At 56.3% G+C, this 26644-nt stretch overlaps 3 protein-coding genes across 5 annotated transcripts in view; all 3 read left to right on the plus strand.

The window, feature by feature from the left end:
* The window catches only part of ATP6V0A1 (ATPase H+ transporting V0 subunit a1), a 63058-nt gene extending 53719 nt beyond the window's left edge, over nucleotides 1-9339 (plus strand). For both annotated transcript variants that reach the window (XM_080827070.1, XM_080827069.1), the window contains exons 19-21: nucleotides 1483-1600; nucleotides 1905-2076; nucleotides 7749-9339. In XM_080827070.1, coding sequence (XP_080683196.1) covers nucleotides 1483-1600; nucleotides 1905-2076; nucleotides 7749-7842 — 384 coding nt within the window. In that variant the 3' untranslated portion in view covers nucleotides 7843-9339. The remainder of the gene's footprint in view (nucleotides 1-1482; nucleotides 1601-1904; nucleotides 2077-7748) is intronic.
* Nucleotides 9340-16376: 7037 nt separating this feature from the next.
* Nucleotides 16377-23261, plus strand: NAGLU (N-acetyl-alpha-glucosaminidase). Of its 2 annotated transcripts, XM_080827081.1 has the most exons (6): nucleotides 16377-16772; nucleotides 18217-18364; nucleotides 19253-19399; nucleotides 19586-19671; nucleotides 20495-20751; nucleotides 21812-23261. In XM_080827081.1, exons 1-6 carry the CDS (start codon nucleotides 16387-16389, stop codon nucleotides 23020-23022), a joined length of 2235 nt encoding a protein of 744 aa, XP_080683207.1. In that variant the 5' UTR covers nucleotides 16377-16386; the 3' UTR covers nucleotides 23023-23261. The 2 variants fall into 2 exon arrangements, with proteins under 2 accessions (XP_080683207.1, XP_080683208.1); XM_080827082.1 differs by lacking the exon at nucleotides 18217-18364 and having other exon boundaries at nucleotides 16752-16772.
* Nucleotides 23040-25765, plus strand: HSD17B1 (hydroxysteroid 17-beta dehydrogenase 1). The gene is made up of 6 exons (XM_080827100.1): nucleotides 23040-23897; nucleotides 24004-24171; nucleotides 24302-24481; nucleotides 24603-24696; nucleotides 25159-25336; nucleotides 25445-25765. The coding sequence occupies exons 1-6, from the start codon at nucleotides 23801-23803 to the stop codon at nucleotides 25667-25669; spliced, it is 942 nt and encodes a 313-aa protein (XP_080683226.1). The 5' UTR covers nucleotides 23040-23800; the 3' UTR covers nucleotides 25670-25765.
* The last annotated feature ends 879 nt before the right edge of the window (nucleotides 25766-26644 follow it).

Here is a 26644-nt window from a genome sequence, read left to right on the forward strand (position 1 = left end):
GCTCCCTCCGTGTTCTCCATTCTTCTGGGAGGAACTCTGGGTAGAATAAAACTGAAAAGGGGCCAGTTCTACAGGAAACCCAGCAGTCCGTGCTTTCATGGAGCTCTTAGGAGCAGTGCTCCTGGGAGCCAGGACTGTTCCTGCCTCTACAGGCTCTGGGGTGACAGCCAGCACTGGTGGGAAGGAGCTCTTAGCAGTGTTCTTGGGATTGAGGTAATGAGGATTTCCCTAGTTTTTAGGTAACTAGGAGCCCTGAAGAGCCTGTTACAGAAGAAAAGCCCAGAAATACTCCAAGTATAGATGGTCAGGTGAGGGAAACTGAGGCAGTTGCCCAGAGATGGTGTGTTGGAGCTGGCCCCCCTCCCTCCTGGCCGCACCCCTGAGGCCTGGGCTGTTAGCGCGTTACCAGCCAGCTCCCTCTCTTGTTCTGCCTTCGTGCAATTTCCCAGGACATTTCTTGTGTCCTTTGGGAGTGGAGTCATGTGAGTCTCGAAAGAAACTGGTGAAAAACAGACTCTGACCTGAAGGCAGGGCAGGCGGGGAGGCCCTGTGCTTCTGGGTTTCTGGGGGCTGTGTGGGAGGAGCCCGGGAAGGGCCCACCTCCTGTTTTTGGTGGCTGTGATTGCCCCACCTGGGGTGGGAGTTGGGGGGCCTGGAAGGATGCCTGGCTCCCCTCTAGTGCATGCCAGTAATTATTCCCTAGCTGCTCTTGGAGCGGGCTGTATGTGAACTCCTGCAAGCTTGTTCTAGCTCTACCCCTTTATTCTTGAAACAGTATTTGATGTGGGAAGGAAAGCTGGGAGAAAGGGAGCCTGAGAAAAACAGAAACAAAAAACAATAGATGTTCCATGTGGTCTCAGTCAACTGGAGGATTTGCGGAAACTTTTGTCAGAATTTCCATGTGTCATCTTCTCAGAAGCCACAAAAGAAAAAGGAGGTTATCTTGCTCCCAACAGGCAATAAGAATAATAAGTGAAGTGACTGTAGAGGCTGTCTTGCCTCCGAAGCTTCTGGCCTCCGAGCCCGTCACCTGAAGCATGGCCACCCGGGAAAAGCCCTCTGTTCTCAGGATTTGGAGGAAGGAGGAAGTCAGCTGGAGGAGGCCCAGCCTCAGGGCCCTAGAGTCCTGAGTCCAGACAGCCCATTTCTCTGAGTGCTCTTAACTCGGCATACATTCCTCTCTCGAGCTTACAGCCTAGTAAGAAGAAAAAAATGTGTTGAGCGTCATCTCGTTAAGAGGGAGGTCATTAAAATGTAGTCTATCAAGGGAAATGGGGTGTCCCAGTTAGGGGCTAAGCCAGGCAGGATTTCTGGGGATAGCATAGCTGAATCACCACCTGAGGTCAACACTGGGGGCTTCCTGGCCCAGATAGCCGTCAGTGCTGGTGCTCACGCCCGGGCCCCAAGCACCAAGTGGCCACAGCCCCATCTGCACATCGCCTCCCAGCCTTCTGTCTTCTCTCTGGTTTCCTCCCATGACAGTTTGACTTTGGGGACACCATGGTCCACCAGGCCATCCACACCATCGAGTACTGCCTGGGCTGCATCTCGAACACCGCCTCCTACCTGCGGCTCTGGGCCCTCAGCCTGGCACATGCACGTGAGTGTATTTCTCTCCGGTGGGAAATTACAGGTTTCCCCTTCTCTGGGCACTCTCCCCGATGTGGGGCTTAAGTAGAGTGGAAATAACATAGAGGTCTGGAACTACTCAGACTCCTGAATCCCGGGAGAAAGACGTCCAAACGGGAGGACCAGCACTTTGCCACCTGAGCTATGCACGGGAGTCCCTGCAGGAAGCTGGGGTGCAGCAAACACTTCGGGTGAGGGACGGCAGAGCAAAGTGGTAGGCCCACGGCACCTCTTGCCACACTGAACCAGATGTCCTGTCTCTCTGCATTCCCCAGAGCTGTCTGAGGTGCTTTGGACCATGGTGATCCACATCGGCCTCAGCGTGAAGAGCTTGGCGGGAGGTCTGGCGCTGTTCTTCATTTTCGCCGCCTTTGCCACCCTGACCGTGGCCATCCTCCTGATCATGGAGGGCCTCTCGGCCTTCCTCCATGCACTGCGATTACACTGGTGAGCGGCAGCGAGTTTGGGGGACTGGGATGTGTCCTTAGCCGCACGGAGGGCAGCTTTACTCTGGTACAGAGTCCAGAGATGCTAGGAAGTGTCTGCTTTCGTTCACATCATTATACCCAAGGACCTGCATTAGGAGTGAGCATCAGGAAATGTCCACAGAAAAGCACAGCTCACTTTTCAGAGCCTCCAACAGAGAATTCTCTGGTGGGTGTTGTCAGATTCCCTCTCCCTGCCTTTAGCTTTCTTCACTGCTCTTGATTATGGCTCAAAAGCCCTGCTGAGGTTGTTGGTTCATTTGGTTTTTGTTTTGTTGCTCTGGCATAAACTTTCTCCTGTCTTCAGAGCGATGGAAGCAACTCTGGAATAGATTTGCAGTCTGGGAAGGTGCTAGAGCACACTGTACCCCAGTTGTGTCCCCCTCGTTCTGTCACTGTGCCAGTGTCTTTGCGTAGGAGTCCTGGCAGCCGCATGTGGGTAGGGGGGTTCCTCCTTCCACCATGTGTAGCTCAACACCCTGAAGCGGCTTCTTCAGAAGGGCAGGTTTGGATTTGTTTGTTTTCCTTAAAGTAGTTGGTGGCTTTTAATGGCTGTATCTGGAGAGAGCTGGCTCAGTCCCAGGGAGTGGGAGATGTGGAGTCTGGTCCAGGCAGTGACCCTGTGACCTCAAGGTAGGGTTACCAGGTTTGGCAAATACAATTACAGGACACCCAGTGGAATTTGAATTTCAGATAAACAATGGTTTTTTTTTTTTTTTTGGTAGTATAAGTATTTCCCAAATGTACATGGGATATACTCATACTAAACACTAGGCATCCTGTACTTCATCTGGTTTTCCCTAACTCAAGCTCTCCCTCTTTTGAGTCTCTACCTCATCCTTTATGTTATGATTCTCCCTCTCTTTTTGCGTCTCAAACGCCAATGGCTGTGGAAGCTCTGGGCCCTGTCCCTAGAGAAACACCCCCACCAGCAGTCTTACCCATTTATGGGGTCACAAACTCAGGGACCCTAACCTTAGAAACTCCTAGACGAGAGGGCCTATGGTGCCAATGATCTCAAGATCAGAGGGTGTATGGAATGTCTCATGACATCAGTTTTCTAACGCTGAACCCAAGAATCCTCTTCCCCATTCCCCTTATCTTTGGTTTTCCTCCTGACTTGGTTATGCTGAGCCCCCTCCAAGATTCCTCTGTTTGCTGTTCTAAATGACGGGGGAACGTGAGGCATGGCAGAGCGGGGGCGTAACTGAGACTTGCTCTTCCCTCAAAAGCTCTTTTAAAATAACCCGTCCTCTGGCTGGCTTTCCTCCTCCTTGCTGCCCTCCTCCCCACCCAGCTGTTGTTTATTTACTGTCCAGCCAGGAGGTTAGGGGTGCTGTGTGGCTCGGGCTGCTGGCCCGCTGCCCCGTTCTCAGCTTATCAGCACGCTCTCTCCCCAGCACACTTCCTCAGCCGCTCGGTATGAGGGAATGTCTGTGTAGCCAGCCTGTGGTGACTCACTGTCTCTTCCTTCCTTTCCTAGTCACTTCTCTGTCCCCTGAGCCCTGGGCTTGAGGGGCCAGTTGCCACCCCACCTGAATTCCAGCCCAAGAGGGGAGCCTGTCACCTCCTCCCTTGGGCGGGCTGGGAGCAGTCACGGTGCTGGATCAGAACGGTCAGAGCAGTGAGCCAGGCACACCGTCATCACCTGAGCCTGGGCCTAATCTCCAGAGTGAGCAGAGGCCGCTTGGGAGGCCATGTTCTATTGTGGCCAGAAGGATTATTTCTCCCTCGGGCTTACCTGTGGCCTTGAAGTGGTGTCTTCCCATGGCCCCATGAGTGAGCCCAAGGACCTGATGAGTGACAAGAGAGCAGGCTCCAAATTAGGCCCACCTGGGTTCAAATTCCGGCTCTGCTATCACTGGCTGCGTGACCCTGAGGAGAGCACTTACCTTTCTGGACCTCACTTTCAGGTGGGGAGAGGATGGTATCCATGTAACATGGTTGCTGTGATAAATAGGAAATAATGCGCACACCAGGTGCCTTTCACAGTGGCCCGGCTCATCAGAAACTGACGTTCGAGTGCAGATCGCTTAGAAGTGGGCTGCCCTAAGGAGAGGGCATCTTGGTGGCAGTCCCTTGCAAAGAAACTGCTTTTAGTGTTTGAAGAGGGGAGCCCCCCCCCCCCCCCCCCCCGCCAAGAGAGGCACATGCTCATCAGTCTTGTGGGTTGTGGAGGTATCTCAGAGAAGAGAAACATGAAACTCCTTTGTCCAGCTTTCAGAATCCCGTTGTTGGAGGCCCATTTGGAGCATCGCCCTGACTAAAAGGGGGTGAATGAAACGGGTGCTCGTGCTCCCCCTCCTGGCCAGATGTGGATGTGAGGCAGGGATTGGGGCCTTCTAGTCCTGGTTCCCACCACCGCTGGGATGCAGGAATTCTGAGTTGTGGCCCTCTTGTGAGGCTGGGGACAGCTGGTCCTGCCGAAAATGGCTGCTTGACATTGCTGTATTTTTCCTGGGGTCCAGCCTAGACGTCCTCATAACTGTCACTTTATCCTTGGCTGTCAGCTGGGGTTTCCTGATCCTGATGCAAGGGCTGCCCCATTACAAAAGCTCTGGATGTCCTCAGTGGGGACAAGAACAACAACGTCATACACCACTAGTGTGAGATTCATGTAGGGTCCTAAGGAGGTGGGTGATATATTTGAAAACAAGAGTGAACAGGTTACTGTCCCAGCCTGTTCATTCCGTGTCCTTCTGAGTTACATGTCTCTCTCTTTTGCCTAATGTCATAGATGTCTCCTTGCGCAGGAAAGGCAAAGGCAGGGATAGGATTTGTCAGTTTGTGGACACCAAACTGACTTCAGTAGAAAGACTGCTGCCTCCTGGCCCACTTTCAGGAACCAAATCACTTCTTACTGAGCAGATCCACACACATGTCAATATGTGCATGTATGCACTCACAGATCTGTTGAAGGGCAAAGGAAGGTGGGGACCAGGCTGTCATAAAGAGTGGAGTGGTATGCACAGGACACCACGGGGCAGTTGCAGGAACAGCTGGCCTGGAAGTGAGCACACCTGGAGTGTAGTTCCTGGCTGCCATCATTGCCCTGGCTGGCATGGGGGCCATCAGACAGATTTGTGCTCCAGGCCCTGGGCTGCTTAGAGAGTGGCAGAAAGGGCCCGAGAAGTAGCTCAGCCCCAGATCATCTTTCTAAAACTGCCTCTTTCCACTCGCATGCCTGCCAGGAAAGGGAGGAGACCCAGGACTCCTTTCCCCTTCCTTCACTCAAGGAAACGAGGTTTCCTGTTACATAGCAGTGCCGAGCGCTCCGGCAACTCCCCCTTACCCTTCGGGTCATGGGGTGGCCTCTGCCAGGTACCGCAGCAGGGAGGGAAGGGGTGTCGGAGGAACCCATCTGACTTCCTGAGGCCGGGCCTCCTCACAACTGTGGAATTCTAGTGGTGGTTTGGGCCATGGCAGGGCCCTGGAGGCTCCCTGAGTAGTGTAGCAGGCTCCTAAAATAAGAGGAACTTGCAGGGCTGTGAGCAGGACACTCTAGGCCCCTGTGCAAAGAACTTGATGTTTGTACTTTCTCAGGAAGCACTCATTTCCCTGACTGGGAGGGAGAAAAGGGTGGGGAGCCCGATAGGGAGATTACTTTCCAGCTTTGTTCTGGGAGGTTGGAGTAAGTGAGGCTGAGAAGGGACGGGAAGTCAGGCTGACCCCAAGATGCCCCAGGGTGTCCGTGGTGGTGGCCACCTGAACCCTCTAACCACAGGCAGTGACTTGAGGTAGAGGGAGTATCGGGCCGTGTGTCAGAGGGACCGCCCGTGTGCTCACACAGCAGAAGTCATCCACCTGCATCCCAGACCCATGGAGCCCTTCCTTCCCGCTGGGCCCCCTGGGTAGGTAGGGCACACAGAGGAATGCCAGAAGGATGGTGATCCCACGGGCATCAGAAAACTTCCTGAAGCTCCTATTCCATTCGTCCAGTTTGGAATTTGAATTGTTTGTGTGATTAGCCAGCCAGGGGGTCAGAGTTCTGCGCCCCTCATAGACCCTAAGGTGACTTGGCCACCATCTTGCCACATGTTGAATGCAAATGGGATATGTCGATCTCTTTCCAGTTGTTCAGAAATGCCCTTGCCATGTGCAGGCAGCCTGCTCGGCGTGAAGCATGCAGACCCGACAGCAGTGGGTGAAAAGCAGGAACCTACCCCATCCCTAGCTAATGCCCCCAATGGAGGCCTAAATAGCTGTAGCTTCTAGGACTTCTCAGGGGGTTGGGACAGGGGGACAAGTCCAGATCCTGGTTTGAAATTGTTCTTGCCAGGAATCCTGTGACTTCAGTGTGAAGCCCCCTCCCCCAGGTCCTATTTTCCCTTGGCCCAGGGAACCCTCCAGAGTCTGGGAGGCTTTGGGATCTTGGCCCAGCCCCTGGAATGTGGGGCTGGGAGGAGAAGGCCGCCTGTTCTTAACGCCCCCGCAGAAAATTCTGTTCACCACTTCTCCCCAAGGGTTGCAGCCAGCAGCTCTGCAGTGTCCTCAGCCAGCACTGCAGGGCTGAAGGGGCCTCTGAGTACCTCTGAGGGCCACTATCAGATGGTCCCTGATGCACACAGTCCTTCCCGGTCAGGCCTCTGGGCTTGGAGACAGGACGGAGTCCCGCCCTAGGTCCCAGCCTCCAGCCCCCAGCCCCGCCTGTTCTTTGCAGGGCTTCTGCTGGTGCCCCCAGGGTCACACGGGCTGCGTGGAAACTATTCCTCAGGGCAGCTCTCCTTGGCTTTTTTATCCTCTGATTCATGCATTTTTCTGCCCATATTTGGTGGTGATTTGGTTGCTGGGCCGCCCTCCAGGGAGTGTGCAGGGGGAAGCGCCGCCTGCAGCCTGGCTCTGCTTCCAGGAGGGCCGGTTTCCTGCCCCTCCGAGTTGGAGAGGGCCCCAGGGAGGCGGTCAGCGATGGCTGCTGGGCTGCCTGGGAAGGGAGGTGAAGTTCTGCTTTTCCTTTCAGCCCCTGAGAGAAGAATTCGTTCTCAGATGTTTTTGTCGTTGGAGAATATTTTTGCCATTACTTGGAGAAGACTCCCCACCACCCCCCCACCAACCCCCCCGCAACTCCTGGGAATTTCCTCCCCAAAGCCTCCAGCCTTCACTCACAACACTCCCTTCTCCTTCCTCCTGCAAGAAAAGAAACAAACAAGGGCACTTGCCTGAGTCCCTGGCACTGAGCTCTGCCGCCCAGGGGCTTCCCTGAGAGGTCTGCCGTGAGCTCCTGAGCCCTGGCCAGGAGCTGGTGTCTAGTCTCATTGCCCTCAGAGACTCAAAGCAGTGGCACTTTTGCACATGGCTAGACAAAGAATTTTGTGTAAACACACTCGGCTTAGCAGGAAGGAGCAGGAAGGACAAACCAGTGAGGAGGTACACGGCACTCACTCCTGCCTTGCCAGAGTGCCTGGCTGAGGGCAGGCCCCGGCTTCAGAAGCAGGGCTTGTGTGCACTGTGGGAAGTAGGCTAAGGTCTGGGCTTGGTGGGTGGTTGGGCAGGTGGGCAGCAGAAGGCTGAGCTGTTTGCCCAGGCTCAGCTAGGAAAGTGAGGTCTCCGGGAGGAGGGTCAGAGCATCCTTTTAGCCCACTGGAAAATCCCAGAAGGATTCTGTGGAATGATGGCTTTCCTTTTCCCTTTCCCCAGGGTCGAGTTCCAGAATAAATTCTACAGCGGAACCGGTTTCAAGTTCCTACCCTTCTCCTTTGAGCACATTCGGGAAGGGAAGTTTGACGAGTGAGCCCGTCGTGGGGCTGTGTGCAGGCAGGCTGCCCTCCCCACTCCCTCCGCAGTGGTTAGCTGTGCTCCTCTTGCCTGTTGGTTGTGTTCCCTGGGTATTGGGGTATTTGTGTCATCCCCGCCACCCCTCCCCCAGCCACCTGTGAGTCATTTAGATAGATCTGTCCCTCCCTGGGTCCTCCTCCAACTTCATGTGTAGTGTAGTGATTTTCTAGAGAGAAGCCGGGCTCTGGTTGTCACCCATACCCACTGGGCACTGGCCTTGCCCTCCCAGCCTCCGTCCAGCCAGAGACAGCCCCTTCTCTATCCCCTGGTGATGAACAAGTTTGTGCATTTTACATTTGAGCCCAAAGCCCACAGAAGGAGTGCCGTCACCATATACACCAGGACTTGGAGCCTCCTCTTCCTGCCACTCTAGTTACTGGTTGGGGGTAGGGGTGCCCTTTTAACACACTCCAGTCTTGTGTTAGCAGGGAGAGGGTCCAGGAGGTGGTGTTTCTGTCCTCTGCCCATCCCCTCTGGTCTTCAGAGCAGTTGTTAATCAGGAATTCAGCTAGACCCAACTGTGCCGTCATGCGTGGCTTCTCCCTGTCACTCCCAAGGGTCCCGGGGACCCCACACCACCTCCCTAACCCGCGCCCTCTTTTCCTCCTTCCCAGAATCCCCTCCTTCTCCCTACCCGCTGTGTACCCGGCACAACAGCACAGCTGGGTCCTGCGCAGAGGTCCTGGCTGCCTCCTGTGGCGGGATGTTTCTCAGGCTGAGCTTCAGGCCCTGCTGCAAGCAGGCCCTCTGGGCAGAGGCTTCGAACTGGTGCTCTGTCCTGGCGCAGACCCCAAGACTTTCCCCTACCCCTAATCATGAGTCTCGAGGGCAGGACCATAGTCATCCAGGGTGGTTCTGCCGGCAGACCTGCTTTCTCTGCCCTCCAGTGCCCCTCTGCACTTCCACTGGGGACCCCGGTCAAGGGAGTGCAGTCCTGGTCCTGGGCAGTGACGGTCGGCGCCATTTACAGTGTGTCAGTGGGAGGCCGGGCCAGGGCTGCAGTGCGCTGCTTGTGAGAGCTGCAGGGCCTTACCCTGTGGGCGGATGGGGAGCACCCCCCAAGGGACCACCTCTCCGGTCACCCCCATGCTGGGCTATGGCTTTCAGGGCCTTTAATCATGTGTTGACACAGCAGCCTGGGCTGCTTCAGCTAAATTGAACCCTGGGCCCCCAGTGGTGGAGATAATCCCCTGAATTGGCCAGGGCCCTGCGCTCCTCCCACCCGGGCTTTTCTGAGTGAGTCACTTAGAGCCTCTCCTGGGCATGGGCCACCCGAGCTTCCCCGTGCACTGGCCAGTGTGGCCCTGTGTTGAGCCCCCTCCCCTCTGGGCCCCATGGTTTACATGTGACCTTTGCTCTGTTTACAGCAGGGTTTGAAGCAGAGCTCTTAGGAACCCTGCCCAAGGCCCTTCTGTTCACATATTCCTGTGCTGAATAAAGTGTGTTTGACTCTACCAGGGAGGCTGCCTGTCCTTGTGCCCACAGCCCCTGTGTTGCACGCCCCTGCCCCTCCCCCAGCACGTCTGCTTCCCTGTGATCAGAGGCCACAGCTGCAGGCCGGACAGTTTGTGAAATTCTCACCTCTCAAGTTTCCCAGGCGCCTTCCCCTCCCTCGAGCCCAGCAGCTCCGCAGATACCTCCCGTGGGGAGGGGACCTAGGGACCTGTCGTCCTTTCCTTTCCCACTCTGCCCACCCATTGGGCAGGGGAAGAGGGGGACTGGGCAGCTGCCCACCCGCCTGTGCCTCTTCTACAAGTGTGCTTTCCAGGACTCAGTAGCCTGGCCCTTCTGAGCCCTGATGCCCTTGGCCTTGGTGTAAGTGGAGGCTCTGCGTGGGGTTCCTCAGGGCAGCGGGAGGATGTGAGGTGCTGAAGTTGGCAGGTGGCTGAAGAGGCAGCAGGCGGGGCGGGCAGGGAGGGCAAGGTCTCCCTCCTAACTGCCGTGTCAGGCACCCACATTCTTGCACAGTGCCCTCCCTCCCATTCCTCCTGGGGCCTCCAGGAGGGGCTGGGGCTGCGGAGGAATGTGAGCAGCAGGCAAACAGCTGCTGCTCGGGAGGGGTGAGGTGGGGCGAGGAGGGGCAGGAACACCCTGTTTCATGTTCCTCTTCCTCGAGCCCTCTCCTCCCCCACAGGCCACCTGCCCTGGAACAGGCCCGTGAGTGCGGCACCTGCACCTGGCCTCAGGCCCCCATGGGTCGAGCCTTCATGGGGAGGAGGGCTTTCAGCCTCTGCTCCGTTACCGACTCAAAAGGAGAGAGATTTGGAATCAGTGGAATGAGAGTCCAGAAGTAAACAGATTTACTTTGTGGGAGATTGAGCTTCCACAAAGAGGCCAGGACAGTTCAGTGTGGAAAGAACAGTCTTGAACAAGTAGTATTTGTACAACTGGGTATCCTCGTGCGAAAGAACACATTTGGACGGCAGCCCCCACACCGTATTTAAAATGAACTCAAAGTAGGCTACATTTTTTCTCAATGTAAAAGTTAAAAACTAAAATTCCTACGGGAAATTACAGGAGAGTGTTTTCGTGAGCTTGGGTTAGGGGATGATTTTTAGATACAACCCCAAAAGCAAAGCGACAACAAGATAAAAGAGGGGCGCCCAGGGGGCCAGTGGGTTAAGTGTCCGACTGTTGGTTTCAGCTCAGGTTCTGATCTCAGGGTCAGGAAATCAAGCCTGGCATTGGACTCAGCACTCAACGCAGCGTCTGCTTGAGTTTATCTCCTTCTTCCTCTGCCCCAGCCCCACCTCCCACCTCTCTCTCTCTCTCTCTCAAATAAATAAATCTTAACAAAAAAGAAAAGATAAGGGCCTTAGGGCCGCCTGGGTGGCTCAGTCGGTTGAGAGTCCCAAATCTTGATTTCGGCTTAGGTCATGATCTTAGAGTCTTGAGATCAAGCCCCACACTGGGCTCTGTGCTCAACGGAGTCTGCTTCTCCCCTTTCCCCTCTCCCTCTGCCCCTCCCCACTGCCGCATGTGCACAAGGTCTCTCTCTCTCTCTCTCTCCAAAATAAAGTTACTAAAAAAAAAAGATATGGGCCTTAGTCTTAATATGGTTTTTGTACTTTATTTTTTTTAAAGATTTTTTAAAGATTTTTTAAATTTACTTGACAGACACAGCCAGAGAGGGAACACAAACGGAGTGGGAGAGGGAGAAGCAGGCCTCCCGCCGAGCAGGGAGCCCGATGTGGGGCTTGATCCCAGGACCATGGGATCAGGACCTGAGCTGAAGGCAGACGTCTAACCACCCAGGCACCCCTAAATACCTTAATTTAAAAGGTAAAATTAGGTGCGCCTGGGTGGCTCAGTGGGTTAAAGCTTCTGTCTTCAGCTCAGGTCATGATCTCAGGGTCCTGGGATCGAGCCCCACATCGGGCTCTCTGCTCGGCAGGGAGCCTGCTTCCTCCTCTCTCTCTGCCTGCCTCTCTGCCTACTTGTGATCTCTGTCAAATAAATAAAATCTTTAAAAAAAAATTAAAAGGTAAAATTAGGAAAGCCTAGGTGTCTCAGTGGCTTAAATGTCTGCCTTTGGCTCAGGTCATGATCCTAGGGTCCTGGGATGGATCCCCACATCAGGCTCCTTGCTCAGCTTGGAGCCTGCTTTTCCTTCTCCCTCTTCCTCTGCCCCTCCCCCTGCTTGTGTGCACTCTCCCTGTCAAATAAATAAAAATTTTTTATAAAAAAATAAATCTTAAAAAATAAAAGGTAAAAATAATTAACTTTTTAATTTAAAAAATGAAAGGATTTGAGTAGGCATTTCTAGGAAGAAAACAACAAAATTGAACAATAAGCCCACGAAAAGATTCTTAGCATCATTAGGGAAATACAAATCAAAACCATAAGATCTGCCACATCAAACCCACCATGAAAGGCAGTAATAAAGGAAAAATTAAAAGTGTGGACAAGGATGTGGAGGAATTGGAACTGCAGTGTGGGATGGGGGGATGGGAAATGGTGCAGCTCCTTCAGAAAGCAGCTCTGGCAGTTTTTCAAAACATTGAATCTAGGGGCTCCTGAGTGACTCGGTTGAGTGGCTGCCTTTGGCTCAGGTCATGATCCCAGGGTCTTAGAATCGAGCCCCATATCGGGCTCTCTGCTCAGTGGGAGGCCTGCTTCTCCCTCTCCCTCTGCTGCTCTCCCTGCTCATGCTCTCACTCAAATAAATAAATACAAACTTTAAAAAAAAAAAATCAAGCTAAGAAGCCAGATGGGAGACCGCATAATGTGTGATTCTTTTTATGTGAAATGTCTGGAATGGGCGGCAGATCTGTAGAGACAGAGTAGACGGGCAACCGGATGGGGCTGGGGCCCAATTAAAATGGCATCAGTGACTGCTGGTAGGTATAGGGTTTCTTTTGGGGAATGATGAAGATGTAAAATTAGATTATAGTGACAGTTGCACAACTCTGAATTTACTAAAAAAAAAATTGCTGAATTGAACGTTTATTTTTTTAAGATTTTTTATTTATTTGACAGCACACAAGCAGGGAGAGCGGCAGACAGAGGGAGAGGGAGAAGCAGGTTCCCCACTGAGCAAGGAGTCTGATGTGGGACTCGATGTGGGACTGAGCCTCCTAAGCGCCCTTGAATTGAACATTTATATTGGTAAACTTACAGTATGTATCAATAAAATGGGGCAGGGAGTCAGAGACCTAGAGCTTCCATGGGGAGAAATACCTCCCTTGTCTGCTGGAAAAGACCTGGGTTGGCAGGTCATTGCCTAAGTGGAACTTCTGGGATCTAGTGGCCTTGGGCTGCCTCCAGCCCAGCCAGCTAAAGATGGACTGAGCAGGAGCGGAGCCATGGAAGTGGGGCTGGGGGGGAGTCCCAGGAGCCCTGGGGTATGGGCAGGGAGCAGGATGGAGCCATTGCTCCTATGTTTAAGGGGCATACCATGTATCCTGATCCCCTTCTTATGGAATCCCTGCACCGCAGACCTCTGCTGAACGAGTGTGCTCCTGTCCAGGCAGTGCCCCACTTTGAGGTACTGGAACGAGCGTGGGAGAGGGTGGCTTGGTGTTATAGGAGACAAGTCCATCAGCATTTTCAGGACCCCTCTCTCATCCTGTCCTTCACTGGGGGCCTGGGTAGGACTGCACCTCTTTCTGCTCCCAGGAGCCTTGGGTAGAAGGGGCATTCATTGGAGCTCTTCTCAGATCTCAGATTCTTAATGACCTGCCTGCTCTCCCAGCTGCCCAGCAGACCCAAGGCATGTCCTGGGTGTGGGCTGTCCCCTGGTGGTGAGACAAGGAAGGAGCCACACATTCCTCCTCACACACACACACACACACACACACACACACACACACGGTGGGTGGGATCCTACAGGCTGTGATGACAGGCAGAAAGGGGTAAGTGACCCTGAAGGTATCTGGGGTACATAGGCAGAAGGTCAGGCTGGCCAGGAACAGAAGAGGAGACAGGTGGAGAGCAGAGAACCCAGCTCACTCGTTCCACACATGTTAACTGCAAAAGTGTCATGGTAAAATGATCAGACAGAACAAAAGGCCCTATTATAAAAGCCCTCCTCCCACCCTGAAAGTCCCAGTGCCCCACCCAGGGCAACCACTGTTTTCATGGCCCTTTAAAAAAAAAAAAAAAAAGGCACAAATGGGAGTTTGCTATACCCACTAGTTTGGCCTTTAAATATAAATATATAGGGGCACCTGGGTGGCTTAGATGTTAATAAGTGTCTGCCTTCTGCTTAGGTCATGATCCCAGGGTCCTGGGATCAAGCCCTGCATCTGGCTCCCTGCTCTGCAGGAAGCTTGCTGCTTCCTCTCCCACTCCCCCTGCTGTGTTCTCTGTCAGGTAAATAAAATCTTAAAACAAAAATTAAAAAATATATAAATATATGTATAATTTGCAGAACATTAACACCACACATTTTCCTCATCCCCCCACTTTTTTTTAAGCAAATGCTTGATACTTCATCCATTTGATGTACCTTAATTTCTTCGATCAGCCCCCTACTGTCTGTAGAGAGTTCCCAGCCCGATGGGGAAGATGAGCAGAGACAGTGTGACTTGTCCAGAGGAATCCGCGAAGCTCCTGCCCAAGCATCCATGAGCTCAGTCCTTGAAGGCGGTACCAAACCCGTCCTAATCTTTCGCTGCTGCAGGCAGCCCCCACCACTCTGGATGAAGCCAGATCCCACAGACAGGCCCCCTGAGCCTGACAAACTGCAGCCCAACTCCCCCAACCCTTGTGTGCCCTAAAGTCCAGAAATGCTGGTCAAGTGGTCCTGGGAGGGATGTCTGACAAGTCTTACCTGGAGCAAAGAGCGTTTGGAGGGGAGACTGGAGGGGAGTAGAGAGAAGCTGGGGGCGGGGGGGGAGGTGGTATAGGCTATGGCCCCAGGAGGGCACAGCTCTCTGGGCTAGTCTTGGAGCTGCTCCCAGGGAAACGGTGGGAACCTTCTGGTACCAGAAACCGACAGGGAGCAGGAGCTGCTCACTGACCTGGGAACAAGGCAGGAGGCCTGCAGTTCCTGCCTGTGGCCGGGCAGGGGTCAGAGGAGCAGAGGAGCAGGGAAAAAGCTCTTTGGACTCCCACGTTCTCTTTTGGTTCAGGCTCTGGATTCTCTGTACTGGCAACTCTTCCTCTGACCCCTCCCCCTTCTCTCAGCAGTTCACTCAGGCCTAACACTCTAGAAAAAGCTACATCTGCCTCCAAAAGGATCCAGAATCCTCTTAGGAAGTGTGGTCCTCCCAAAGGGCCCAACCACTTCCGGTCACTACACAGCTCCCCCAACCCCACCCGGCCCAGCCGGCAGCCTGAAAAGTTGCATCCTTTGGGAATGGTGGCAAGAACGGTGGGAGTTAGGAGGTCCCGGTTCTAGTCCTAAACATGTTCTCCTACTGGTTACTGATCTTGTCCATGTCACTTCCTTTCTCTGGCCGTCAGTTTACCAGGAGGTACAATGGAGATATGGGGTCCACCTGTCCTGCTTCGGCTACCCTTTAAGGATCAAACGGAGAGCCTTTAACCGCCCCCACCCCCGCCCGTTCCCCCACCCCCCTACCCTGTCCCACCATGGTCAGTCCAGACTCACATGACCCATCTCCTTCCACTTCCTGATTTTTTAGTTCCTCAAATCTGCCCAGCTCTTTCTTTACCCTTCTCTAGTCTTTTTTTTTTTTTTTTTTTATTTTATTTATTTATTTGACAGAGAGAGAGATCACAAGTAGGCAGAGGCAGGCAGAGAGAGGGGGAAAGCAGGCTCCTCGCCGAGCAGGGATCCCGATGCGGGACTCGATCCCAGGACCCTAAGACCATGACCTGAGCTGAAGGCAGAGGCTTAACCCACTGAGCCACCCAGGGGCGCCCCCCCCCCCCAGTCTTCATACATACATTTTCTCTGCCGGGAATGCTCTCTCCTTCCTCTTTTCCTAGTTAATCCCAATTTAATTCATATTAAATGTTGCTTCCTTTTGGAAGTCTTAGGCTGGGTACCTATTGTGTTTCTTCACAGCATCACAACTTTATTTATGTTACAGTGGCCAGTGTCCAGGGCAAAGAATTGCAAAAAGAGTAGAGGAACAAGCAGGACAGAGCTTGTCTATTCTCCAAGGGAGGAGAGGGGCCAGACATCCCAGAGAAGTCACCTGAGTTTCTGACAGGCTGGATCTTTAAGGGATTTTGAAGGATGTGAGAGGGTTGCGACACTTGACCAGGTAGAGCAGGAGATGGCAGGTTCTCTGAGGGGCTCTGTCCCAGGCTCATCTGGGATATGGGTAGAGAATATGCTCTGTAGTTGGGGTCTACTTTCTGAGGATGGAGAGCACAGAGAAAAACAAAAGAGGCAAGTGGACACCTGTGAGTTTTGTCTGTTAGCTTTGCTGGGGTGGGTGCGTGGGCGGACTTTGAATAGATTCCTTTCAATTCTTTTGAGGAGTAAATGAATTTATTTAGAGCACTTGAGCGGGAAGGGGGAGGGAGGCAGAGGGAGAAGGAGAGAGAAGCTCAAGCAGACTCCCTGCTGAACCCGGTGGGGGGCCAGATCCCACAACCCTGAGATCATGACCTGAGCCAAAATTAAAGAGTCAGAGGCTTAAAGGACTGAGCCACCCAGGCGTCCGGATTCCTTTCAATATATGTAAGTATTTAGTTTCTAGGTTTTTCCTCGAGGAGAGTGCCTGTGTCTGGCACAAAATAAAACTCCAAATAAAAATCTGTTGGGCAGTTGCTGGATGGAAGACAGTGTGAAAGCTCTTCAGGTACAACTGTACCTGAAGACGCTTCTGAAGAGCACCGGGTCACAGCTCGGGCTTTTGATGACACGGGTCACGCGCTCCCACATCACCAGCCGTCAGGAGACACCCCCGGGACTCGGTCTGGGACCCGGAAGCTCGGTCTCTCCCCGCCAGGCTGGGGCGCTACCTTCTGCGCCACGTGGTCTGAGACCTGCAGCTGATTGGGCGCGGGCCGTCCCGCCCCCTAGTCAAGTCGCAATTGATGCCCCGCGGGCCCCGGGCCAGCCCGAGACCGCAGGACCATGGAGGCAGCAGCTGTCGCCGCAGTCTTGGGCTTCCTGGTCCTGGCCGCCGCGGGCGGCTCAGCCGGGGACGAGGCCCGGGAGGCGGCGGCCGTGCGGGAGCTGCTGGCCCGGCTGCTGGGGCCCGGGCCCGCGGCCGCCTTCTCGGTGTCGGTGCAGCGCGCCCTGGCGGCCGAGTCCGGCCTGGACACCTACCGCTTGAGCGGCGGCGGCGCCGGGGCGCGGGTGCGGGTGCTCGGCTCCACCGGCGTGGCCGCCGCCGCGGGGCTGCACCGCTACCTGCGCGATTTCTGCGGCTGCCACGTGGCCTGGTCCGGCTCTCAGCTGCGCCTGCCGGAGCCGCTGCCCGCCGTGCCGGAGGAGCTGACCGAGGCCACGCCCAACAGGTACGCGGCGCGCCTGCCCGCCGGGTCCCACGCCGCCCCCCGCACTCCCTCCACCCCCGGCGGCCGCCTGCACCTGCACCTGCCTCCCACTTCCCGCCTCGCAGAGGCCCGGCCGCGCCTCGCGCTAGATAAGGCACCGAGACTGATCTTAGCGCTGGCCGTAGGGTCACTCTGCCTCTAAAAGCCCTGTGTCCTTGAATAAGTCACTTAGCCTCTCAGAGCCTCAGCTGGCTCATCTGAAAAATGGAAACAGTGACATCTATCGCGCAGTGTTGGTCATGAGGATCTGCCCCGTGTCGGGCGTAGAATTTGTGGTGCACAATTAGTGGCCAGAAAATGCTATTCCTTTCCTTCCACCTTCTCTTGGAAGATGCTTACCGAGGAATGACACCCACCGCCTCACTGCCTCCATTCTGGCTCTTGTCCCACTCCAGGGAGGTGTTCACACATCTGTCTCCATATTAGACTGTGGAGAGGGGGACCCCCTCCCCCTTCCAGGACAGGGACCAGCGTTGCCGTGGAGCACTTAACCACTGTGCAGAGGGGGGCTCTGGAAGAGCTGGCTGGAGATGCAGTGCGTTCTCCCGGACTCCTGCCTGGCTGCGGCTAGGGGCACCTCAGAACAACTGGGTGGCCGAGGCCCTGAATGGCAGGACGTCAGGCCCCTCATAAGAAGGTTCTTGGCTTTTGGGGAGAAAGGTTCAAGAACAAGCCATTTAGAGAAGGGACAAAGATTTATGAAGTCTAGAACTCAGAAAGGTGCTACTTCACAAAGGAGCCATCTCTCCTCCCAGAGGAAGGGTTTTGTAAGTTTCTCAAACTAGCTATCCATGTAGGAAGAGGCTTACTTTTTAACTTTGGGTGTTTTAAAGATTTTATTTATTTCTTTGAGAGAGTGACTTGAGTGAGGGTGAGCAGGGGGTGCAGGGCAGAGGGAGAGAGAGAAGCAGGCCCCCCACTGAGCAGGGAACCCAACATGAGGCTCCATCCCAGGACCCTGAGATCATGACCTGAGCCGAAGACAGATGGTTAGCTGACTGAGCCACCCAGTTGCCCCTAACTTTGGGTTTAACCTTTACTTTGGGTGGTTAATTTTTCCATTGTTTTAGGAGTGGGGTGTTGTAGTTTTCCATGAGGCAATCTTGTGACTCTTTTATGACCTAATGACTTTTAGGTTCAGGATCAGCCTAACACCAGAATTGCTTTTCTTTGGTCACCTTGTCTCCCGAGCCTCCCTTCCCTCCTGCCTCAGTACTGAGTCTCAGCACCACCCGGGGTGGGTCCCGGAGTGAAGCAGTGGACGGCCACAACTCCTCCCATCTGGGCTCCATCTGGGGTGGGGGGGCTTGTTCCCAGGGCAAGGGACCCTCAGAGGTTGGGGGACCCTCTGCCCTCAGGGTCATGCTGCAGCTCAAACCCACCCTGTCCCCCGCCTCCCTGGCAGGTACCGCTATTACCAGAATGTGTGCACGCACAGCTACTCCTTCGTGTGGTGGGACTGGGCCCGCTGGGAGCGGGAGCTGGACTGGATGGCACTGAATGGCATCAACCTGGCACTGGCCTGGAGCGGCCAGGAGGCCATCTGGCAGCGGGTGTGTGTCCCCCTCCCCTCTGTGTCCCTGCCTCCCCACAGCCCAGGGTCTGACACACAGAATAAAGACTTAAGAGGTGTTCGTGGCGTGCATGATGGCCCGAGCTGTCCAGAAGCAGGCTTCCATTGCTGAGCCGAACACAGAGGAGCACTTGCTCGGGACTGGATCCCAGCACCCCACTAAAAACGCTAAGGAGTCGGGCTTCCCTCTCTCCCCACAGCTGGCCAGGCCGCTGGCCAGGCCGCTGCTTCCATGATTCTGTCTCATCGGCAGCCCTTGATCTGCCTCATCATCTTTATCCTTCTTCATGGCCCCAGTGCAGGCTTTTGCCCCCTCTCCCTGGACGACCCCCCTACAACTCCGCAAGAGCCTCTGAACAGGACTCCTGACTCTTAAGTTCCACCAGTGTCCTTTCTGAGATGCAAATCTTGGGGAGACCTGCTGCTGTCAACACATGTAGGAGCTCCCCTCCGCTGCAGGCATCCCCCTGGCCTGGGGGCTTCTGTGCCAGGGCCCTGATGGCTCTGGCTGCTGGCAGGTGGGGGTGGGGAGGGTTGGTGGGTTCTTTAGTCTCCCTGCAGAGCTGGCCTCACCTGTCATTCTGGCCCTCCTCACTCTGTGAAGCCTTCTAAGGCCCCTTCCCCGTCTTGGGGAGAGCCCCTTTGTGCCTCACCTCATTCCTGCAGCAAAAGTGACCGATAAGTTAACTTCCCTGTTCACAGGTCTGTTTCTTCTGGACTGTGAGCTCCTGGCAAGGGTCACGTTTTGTCTTAGTAACTCTAGGGCTCAGCCCAGAGAAGAGATGAGTGAGTGTTGAGCGCATGAATTACTGAGCGGAGATGAATGTATTCACATGTGTTTATGGGCGGGGCTCGCCCTCCTCCTCAGGTGTACCTGGCCTTGGGCCTGACCCAGTCGGAGATTGATGAGTACTTCACTGGCCCTGCCTTCCTGGCCTGGGGGCGCATGGGCAACCTGCACACGTGGGGTGGCCCCCTGCCCCGCTCCTGGCACCTCAAACAGCTGTACTTGCAGGTAAAAGGACCGGGAAGGAAAGGGGGCAGCATTGGACAGTGCCACGTAGTCCTGGGCTGAGGAGGGGGGGTATTTGGCCAGCCTTGGGGCTCTTAACTAGGCCTTGGGGACTCAGTGTGCCGTCGAGGAGTGAGGGCCTCTGGCCTCAAGGCCATGCCCACCGCCTCCCCACTCCGTTCCCTCCAGCATCGGATCCTGGATCGCATGCGTGCCTTCGGCATGATCCCGGTGTTGCCTGCCTTCGCAGGGCACGTCCCCAAGGCTCTCACCAGGTAATATCCCCCCTCACCCTGCCCCGCCCTCGGACTTGGCTCAGAGAGGGAATTTATTTTTTCCTGCAAAACGTGATTTAAAGAAAAACTGAACCTGGGCTTGATCCCTGGCCTTCTTCTCTTGTGGCTGGGCAAAGTCTCTGAGGCCCAGCTGAAACCCCCCTCCTTCAGGTAGCCTTGCTGGGGCCCCCAGCCTTGTTAGCACCTCCTCCGCGCCCATGTACACCTGCTTCCCACCATTGTCACAGGGCTTAGTGCACTGCTGCTGGCCTGGCTGGCCACCCCCTCACCTCCCGGCTGGGTAGCAAGAGCCTCATTCTTACATTCAGCAAGTGCTTGTCAGACCAGGCTCTGTGCTGGGTCATGGGGATGCAGCGATGAAGGTGCATTAAGTTCCACCCCTGCTGTGTGGCAGGGGCATACGGTATAGTGATATGGGCAGGAATATATGTGGGTCCACTTCTCCTCTGTTTAGGCCCCTTCTGCCTGGGGAAGAGGGGCGGCCAGGCCTCAGAGCAGAGGCAGCACTGGGCCAAGTATTGAAAAATGAGTGTTGCTTGTTTTAGCCGGTGGGAGAGGGAGAGAGAACAGAAGCTTTACAGATGAGATGAAACTCAAAGGATGTTGAGGAGTAACCAGCTACATAAGCAGGAAGGGAGGAGGAAAGGATTCCAGCCACAGGACACAGTCTGTGCAAAGGCACGGGGGCACAAGAGACTGGGATGTGTTCCAGGAACTGCAGATAAGCCAGGGAGGCTGCTAGTGAAATCTGTATCAGCCTCCAGTAAATGTTTGGATTGCCCCCTGCTCCCTCCCCCACCAGGGTGTTCCCTCAGATCAACGTCACCCAGCTGGGCAGCTGGGGACACTTCAACTGCTCCTATTCCTGCTCCTTCCTCTTGGCCCCAGAAGACCCTCTCTTCCCTATCATTGGGAGCCTCTTCCTGCGGGAGCTGATCAAGGAGTTTGGCACGGATCACATTTATGGGGCCGACACTTTCAACGAGATGCTGCCCCCCTCCTCGGAGCCCTCCTACCTTGCCACAGCCACAGCCTCTGTCTACCAGGCCATGATCACAGGTTTGGTGCCAGGGAGAGCCGGGAAGGGGAGCCCCCAACCGCCAAGCCTCAGGGACATGGGTGCGGCAGAGGTCAGTGGGGTGGGAAAAAAGACAGCACTTGACCGTTTACCAAGCACTTGTACACATACACCGTCTCAGTTAACCATACTGCAGGTGGGAGATGAGCTCTGGAGCCAGACAGCCTGCTCGAACCTTGGCCTGTGTGACTTGCAACAAGTTATCTCCCACCCAGTGCCTCAGTGGCTTCATCTGTAAAATGGGGCGCCTCGTAAGCAGAATGATGCCTGGCCCAGAGTAAAATGCCATTAAGTGCTGGCTATTGCAAATATTTCATTTGGCCTCTGCCTCCGAGCTAAGGTAGGTAATGCGGCCAGAGGTTAGGGGATGTGTTTGAAGCCGGTGGGTGCCCTTTCTGGTCCTCCAGGAACCCTCCTCCAGGAACCGAGTGCTCTGTCCTGCCACTTACAGGGTGGGGCAGAGAGGGGTCAGGTCAGCAGTGGCTGGGTGAGGAGGCCTCCGTGTCAGCCAGGAAGGGAGCCCATTGGCTCAGGCTGCCTCGAGAGCACTGTGATCCAGGCCCCATGGCCTCAGCCTCGTCCCAGAGCCTGTCGGGTCTGCACATTCTCCTGAATCGGAATGACTTGGGCTTGGGTCCAGGCACCTGTTTTAACCAGCCTTCTGGGTAATTTTTTTTTAAGATTATTTATTTATTTATTTGACAGAGAGAGAGAGATCACAAGTAGGCAGAGAGGCAGGCAGAGAGAGAGGGAGAAGCAGGCTTCCCGCTGAGCAGAGAGCCCAATACGGGGCTGATGCAGGGCTCTATCCCAGGACCCTGAAATCAGGACCTGAGCTGAAGGCGGAGGCTTAACCCACTGAGCCACCCAGGCGCCCCCTTCTGGTAATTTTGATGCTTGGTAAAGCTTGCCAACTGTGATAGAGTCATTTAACTTCTCTGGACCACAGTCTCCTCATCTGTAGAACGGGGTGAACGGCCCCCTACCCTCTCGCCTCTCATCAGTCCTCTCTCTGTCTCCCTGCCTCTGTCCCAACCACAGTGGACCCTGACGCCGTGTGGCTGCTCCAAGGCTGGCTCTTCCAGCACCAGCCCCAGTTCTGGGGGCCGGCCCAGGTGAGAGCCGTGCTGGGGGCAGTGCCCCGTGGCCGCCTCTTGGTTCTGGACCTGTTTGCCGAGAGCCAGCCCGTGTACCTCCGCACGGCCTCCTTCCACGGCCAGCCCTTTATCTGGTGCATGCTGCATAACTTTGGGGGTAACCACGGTCTGTTTGGGGCCCTGGAGGCCGTGAACCAGGGCCCTGCCGTGGCCCGCCTCTTCCCCAATTCCACTATGGTAGGCACGGGCATGGCCCCGGAGGGCATCGGCCAGAACGAAGTGGTCTATGCCCTCATGGCAGAGCTGGGCTGGCGGAAGGACCCAGTGGCTGATTTGGAGGCCTGGGTGACCAGCTTTGCGGCACGTCGGTATGGAGTGGACAGCAAGGAGACAGAGGTCGCCTGGAGACTGCTTCTTGGGAGTGTTTACAACTGTTCTGGTGAGGCCTGCACTGGGCACAATCGCAGCCCCCTGGTCAGGAGGCCATCCCTGCAGATGGTCACCACCGTCTGGTACAACCGATCGGCCGTGTTCGAGGCCTGGCGGCTGCTGCTGACAGCTGCACCCACCCTAGCCAAGAGCCCCACCTTCCGCTACGACCTGTTGGACGTGACTCGCCAGGCGGCCCAGGAGCTGGTCAGCCTGTACTACATGGAGGCGAGGACCGCCTACCTGAACAAAGAGCTGGTTCCCCTAATGAGGGCGGCCGGCATCCTGGTCTACGAGCTTCTGCCGGCCCTGGATGGAGTGCTGGCTAGTGACAGCCGCTTCCTGCTGGGCACGTGGCTGGAGCAGGCCCGCGCGGCCGCCGTCAGCGAGACCGAGGCCCATTTCTATGAGCAGAACGGCCGCTACCAGCTGACCCTTTGGGGTCCCGAGGGCAACATCCTAGACTACGCCAACAAGCAGCTGGCGGGGCTGGTGGCTGGCTACTACACCCCCCGCTGGGAGCTCTTCATGCAGATGCTGGTTGAGAGCCTGGTCCAAGGCCGTCCCTTCCACCAGCACCAGTTCGAAGAGAATGCCTTCCAGCTGGAGCAGACCTTTGTCCTCAGCACACAGAGGTATCCCAGCCAGCCCCAAGGTGACACTGTGGACCTGGCCAAGAAGCTCTTCCTCAAATATTACCCCCGGTTGGTGGCTGGGACCTTGTGACAGATGAGCCACACTTGGGTGGTGGTCTTTCCTGAATTCCAGGCCTGGGCAGGCTCCCAGGGCCTGGAGCTAGACGAGCAGGTCCCCAGGCCCGGGCAAAGGAACTCAAGACCTGCCAGAGGATCAGGCATGGGAAGTTGGTGGGGGCGGGGAGCGGTGAGCTGCCCTCCTCCTCCTCTCCAAATTTGGGATCAAAGTACTCTTTTAATACAACTTAATAAACTGGTGAGTCCCCTGGGCTTCTCAGAATGTCACTACCATGATGCCTGGGAGGACTTGGGCTATAGGATAGACATTGGTGTGAGGCTCTTTCTCCCTGCCCCCCCTTGCTTCGGCCTCCCCATTTCTGATACTAACACCCGACCTTGGAACTGGGAATGCCCTCCCAAAACGTTTACTTTCACACCCCCCACAGCCAACTTTGGAACCTGTCGTTGTCTCTATGGGACAGAGGCACACCCAGGGGGAGATGTGCCCAGGGCACTCAGTGCCCACATGAGAGCCCACATCTCCTAGTCGCAAAGCTTTGCCTTGCCTCTGACCAGCCACCGAAGAAGGGGTATTTCCAGCAGGGGCATCTTCTCCACCTTGACCGGGAGCAGGACGAGGAGAGCAGGCCCCATACCCGAAGGAGGGCTCAGCCTTGAGATTAGGTTGGAGACACAACAAGGGGTGGGGACCCCGAGGGTGGGGGCGGGGCGGAGCAGGTTAGATTAAAGAGCTCAGAGACCCGAGTCTTGAGCGGTGCACTCCCGGGGCCTCTCCCCACTGTCTCCCCATGGACCGCACCGTGGTGCTCATCACCGGCTGTTCCTCTGGCATCGGCCTGCACCTGGCCCTGCGTCTGGCGTCTGACCCCTCCCGGAGCTTCAAAGGTAGTTGAGAGGATGGGATGGGGAGAAAGGGGCAGCCCCCGGTCCAAGGGGACCAGATAGCGGTAAGCAGGGAATTCAGATCCTCGTCTTCTTCCTGAACCTCCAGTGTATGCCACGCTGCGGGACCTGAGGGCGCAGGGCCCACTGTGGGAGGCAGCCCGGTCCCGAGGGTGCCCTCCTGGCTCTCTGGAGACGTTGCAGCTGGACGTGAGGGACGCAGATTCTGTGGCCGCTGCCCGGGCACGCGTGACCGAGGGCCGCGTGGACGTGCTGGGTGAGCCTCCCCGCAACACGCGTGCAGAAGCCTCCCCGGCACGGTGTCCAAACCAAAATGTCCTGAGGCCCAGGGACCTGCTGGGTCGGAGGACAGAGAGTCAGGCAGGGTCTGACTTCTCTCCCCTCAGTGTGTAATGCGGGGCGGGGTCTGCTCGGGCCGCTGGAGGCGCATACGGCTGGCTCAGTGGGGTCCGTGCTGGACGTGAACGTGGCCGGGACGGTGCGGACACTGCAGGCCTTCCTGCCCGACATGAAGCGCCGCCGCTCGGGACGCGTGCTGGTGACCGGGAGCATGGGCGGCTTGATGGGTGTGTGGATGGGGCGGGGCCAGCGGGAGGGGCGGGGCCTGGTGGCAATGCCTCGGGCTGCCTGGGGCTCCCGGAGGCGACCCTTCCAGACGCGCCTCCGAAGCCTCTTCTCCCCTCGAAGGGCTGCCGTTCAACGCGGTTTACTGCGCCAGCAAGTTCGCGATCGAAGGTCTGTGCGAGAGTCTGGCGGTTCTCCTGCCTCCCTTCGGGGTCCAGTGAGTCAGCGCCCCGCCCCGGGGACCCCTGACCCCTGACACTTTGGGAACTCCAGCCCCCTGTCCTGTTGAGCCTCTCTCAGGCGTTCTCCCTGGCCCCTCCCCACTGCGGGTCACAATTATCGTGTGCGAGGGCACTTGCCATTCCTTACCGTGCCTCTGCTGCCATCCAGCTGGGAAGCCGAAGAGGTTAGGTGACTGGCTCAAGGTCACACAGTAAGGGAGCTTGCCAAGTTGAAATTCCTATGCAGATCTCCCTCACACCCCCGAAATGGCTGGGGAGGGGGAGAGGCAGGGGTGCTTTTGGGGCTGTAAGACGCTTTTCAAAGGCTCTGGTTACCTCGACGGCGCCGGCGCCCAGGCATAGACCCACATCCCGCCGGTCCTACCCTGCCCGGCGGCAGGGCTGGGGTCCGGCCCGCTGGCTGCGCCCCCCGCCCACTCGCCGCTTTGGGCCCGCAGTGTGAGCCTCATCGAGTGCGGCCCGGTGCGCACTGCTTTCCTGGAGAAGCTGGAGGGCGTCGCGGGCGGGGTGCTGGACAGCGCGGACGCCGAGACCCGCCACCTCTTCTCCCGCTACCAGCGCCATCTGGAGCGGATCTTCCGCGAGGCGGCGCAGGACCCGGAGGAGGTGACCGAGGTAGGGGTCGGGCGCGGCCCCGGGAGCAGGGACGGTGCGCGGCGGTGGGGGGGGGCGTAGGGGGGGGGGACCCAGCTCCAGCCAACGCGCCTCCTCCCGCCGCCGCAGGTCTTCCTCGCCGCGCTGCGCGCCCCGCGCCCCGCGCTGCGCTACTTCAGCACCGAGAGCTTCCTGCCGCTGGCGCACCTGCGCCTGGCCGACCCCAGCGGCTGCAGCTACGTCGCCGCCATGCACCGCGCGGTGTTCACCGACGAGCCCGCGGAGGAGCCGACTGTCGCGGCCCCCGGCGGTCCCGCGCTCAGCGCTCCTCCCGCCGCCGCCGCCCCGCAATAAAGGCTTGGTCCGCCGCTGTCTGCAGCTCTCTCCTTTGTGCCTCAGGGGCGCGCGGTTCTGGGGGACGGCGCCAGGCTGCCGGCTGCACTGCTCCGGTGCGACAAGTGGCGCGTGCTGCGGGTGGGCGATCTGGAAAGATCGTGGTTAGCCCTGGTTATAGCTGTGCGGAAACCGAGGCCCAGAAAGAGGAAGAGGCTAGCCCGCGGAAGGGCAGGGCGGCGAGTGGTCCCTGGATTTCCACGGGGTGTCTGCAGCAGGTGTTAGGTGGACAGGGGAAGGGCGAGAGCTAGGTTGTGACTTGGCACCCCCACTAGTCATGGGAAATCAGGCAAGGGCCTTAACCTTTCACCGACTGTTCTCTTACCTGTAAAATGGGTATAAGACCTATGTCATGGAGTGTATGGGGGATTAATTGAGGTACTGCCTGAAAGTGTTGGGATGGAGATTTGTTGATGTTGTTTTAAGATTTTATTTATTGGGAACGCCTGAGTGGCTCAGTCAAGTGTCTGCTTTCCGCTCAGGTCATGATCCCAAAGGCCTGGGAGGAAGCCCCGCATCCAGCAGGGAGCCTGCTTCTCCCTCTGCCTGCTGCTCCCCCTGCTTGTGCGTGTGCGCTCTCTCTCTCTCTCTCTCTGTATCAAATAAATAAAATCTTTTTTTTTAAAGGTTTTATTTGTTTGCCAGAGAGAGAGAGTGTGTGTGCACAAGCAGGGGGAGCAGCAGAGGGAGAGGGAGAAACAGGCTACCCCACAAGCAGGGAGCCCAACACTGGGCTCGATCCCAGGGCCCCACTACCCCAGCCCAACACAGGTGCCAACTGAGCCACCTGAACGCCCCTGGGATGGAGGTCTTAATAGCAGGCCCCGATATCATTTCTACTACTAGTGGTGTTACTATGGTAATTGTGTTCCTATATGGAAGCTAGATATGTAAAGAAGAAACAAAGCTAAGTGAGTCAAAAGGACACAGCTCCAT

This window comes from Martes martes (assembly GCF_963455335.1).
Source record: "Martes martes genome assembly, chromosome: 16".
NCBI classification, from domain to species: domain Eukaryota; kingdom Metazoa; phylum Chordata; class Mammalia; order Carnivora; family Mustelidae; genus Martes; species Martes martes.